This window comes from Rhincodon typus, unplaced genomic scaffold, assembly GCF_021869965.1.
Source record: "Rhincodon typus isolate 14 unplaced genomic scaffold, sRhiTyp1.1 hic_rhity00005991, whole genome shotgun sequence".
Taxonomy (NCBI): Eukaryota; Metazoa; Chordata; class Chondrichthyes; order Orectolobiformes; family Rhincodontidae; genus Rhincodon; species Rhincodon typus.
Window position 1 is genome coordinate 6,437 of NW_025971629.1, and position 1,900 is coordinate 8,336.

Sequence of the window (1,900 nt, forward strand, 5' to 3'; positions counted from 1 at the left end):
CACAGATGCAGCCGGACCCGCTGAGCTTTTCCAGCAGCTTGCTTTTGTTCCTGATTTACAGTATCCGCAGTTCTTTCAGTTTTTATTTAGTATCAAGCCATGATGAATTGGATGGCCTCCTCTGCACCACAACAATTCCCTGATTCTAGCGATCATTACTATGTAGCTACCACCCAAACTTCACAAGCATAAGGGCAATGAAAGAAATATGATATCTGCCCAAGGGATCACAGGCACCCAAATTCCATAAGACAAAAGGCAGGTGGAACTAGTTAATTTTGGGATGATAGTCAGCATGGACTAGTTGGATCAAAGGGTCTGAATAAGAAGTTTGTAGATCCGCTTATGCTGCAAGACTGCCATCATACAACACAGAACGACAGGAACTCTTGGAAACAGCAGTTCAATTGGATACATTCCCTTGCTCACAGCCCTGCAAAATGTCTGAAAACAGCTGATCTCTGTGAGGGCTCTTGCAGTACAGTGGTAGTGTGCCTGCCTCTGGGCCAGGAGACCAGAGTTTAAATTCCACGTGCTCCAGAATTGTGCAAAAACATCTCTGAACAGGTTGATAAAAAGATCTACATTCAAATTCACTTTTGAAAGTAACCACTGATTCCAGGCAGTGCATCCCAAATCTTAGCTAAATTTATACAAAACAAATTCACTCCCCTTATTCTTCTGATTATCTTAAGTCTATTTCATGGTACTAATGGAAATCTTCACCCATCCACACTTAGAAAACTCTTAATAATTACCAAGACTACTTTTAAATCTTTCAAGGAGAAAAGCACTAGTTTCTTCAGGCTGACCACTTCATCGTAAGTGGTCCTGACAAGGCGGACATGCAAAGGAGGCTTCTGCTACGTGTCAGTCTGAGGGGACACGGTTTAAAATGAGGGTTCATCCTTTCAGGCCAGAGATGAGAGGAATTTTTCTTTCATGGAATTGAGACATTTTGGAACACACTGCATTTGAAGGTGGTGACGGTGGGTTATTACATTTTTACATATATAAGAGGTGGAAAGATTCTTGCTTGGTAGGAGTATCAAAAGTTATTGGGGGCAGATGGGAATGTGGAATTCACAACACAAACAGATCAGGCAAAACAGGCTCAAAGGGTTAAAATCTACTTCTGTTCCTAACCCTGGTACTGTTCAGTTAAATCTCTTTTGCACCCACTTCATGGTTTGTATGTTCTTGCTACTGAGGCTTACTCAGTAACTTATGAAGTCTAGCCTTGTTTTTGGCCTCTATGCCAGAAATGATAAAATCCAGGATATTGCACGTTTAAAAATAGCTAATCTTCCCTGTCACTTTCAAAGACTGCCACAGGCAAAGACATCTCGTTCCTCCTGATAGATTTGCACGTCAAGGTGATCAGAGTCATCATCTGTACCTGTTAATTGGACTTCCACATTATTGAGCCTTAGCCTTTGTCCCTCTGCCTCCTGCAATGCTGACGCGAGCTGGCTCCGTAACTCCATCTCCTTCTTCTGGTGGGATGTGAGCTCTAGCTGCAACTTGGCAACCTGGCTGGTAGCGACTGCTAGTTCTTCAGTCACTTTAACCTAGGTTAAGGTGGAAAAATAAATCAGAATCTTTAAATCTGTCTTGACATTTCGCTAAAGAGTGCCAACAGCACATCAACCATTAGGCAGAAAACATGCTGGTCATAGCGAGACCAGAAACAGACACCACGTGGTTTGTCTGAAAATTGCAATCCAGGGAATCTCAGCCTATGACTAAGTCACCAAATGTCAACAGGCACTTTTTTTTAATATTCATGTGAAATCAATGGTTAAGCACACAGTGAAGTTAAAATCTGCACACAAAAATCCTTTATCTCTCTCTCCAACACAACGTAAAAGCAAAGTACTACAGATGCTGGAAATACTTA

At 41.9% G+C, this 1,900-nt stretch overlaps 1 protein-coding gene across 1 annotated transcript in view; it reads right to left on the reverse strand.

Moving 5' to 3' along the window:
- LOC125482110 (FK506-binding protein 15-like) overlaps window positions 1–1,571 on the reverse strand; it is a gene marked incomplete at both ends in the record, with an annotated part of 5,019 nt that extends 3,448 nt beyond the window's left edge. Inside the window, one exon of the mRNA XM_048594107.1 lies at window positions 1,400–1,571. Within this exon, the coding sequence (XP_048450064.1) occupies window positions 1,400–1,571 (172 nt within the window). The remainder of the gene's footprint in view (window positions 1–1,399) is intronic.
- Window positions 1,572–1,900: the final 329 nt, after the last annotated feature.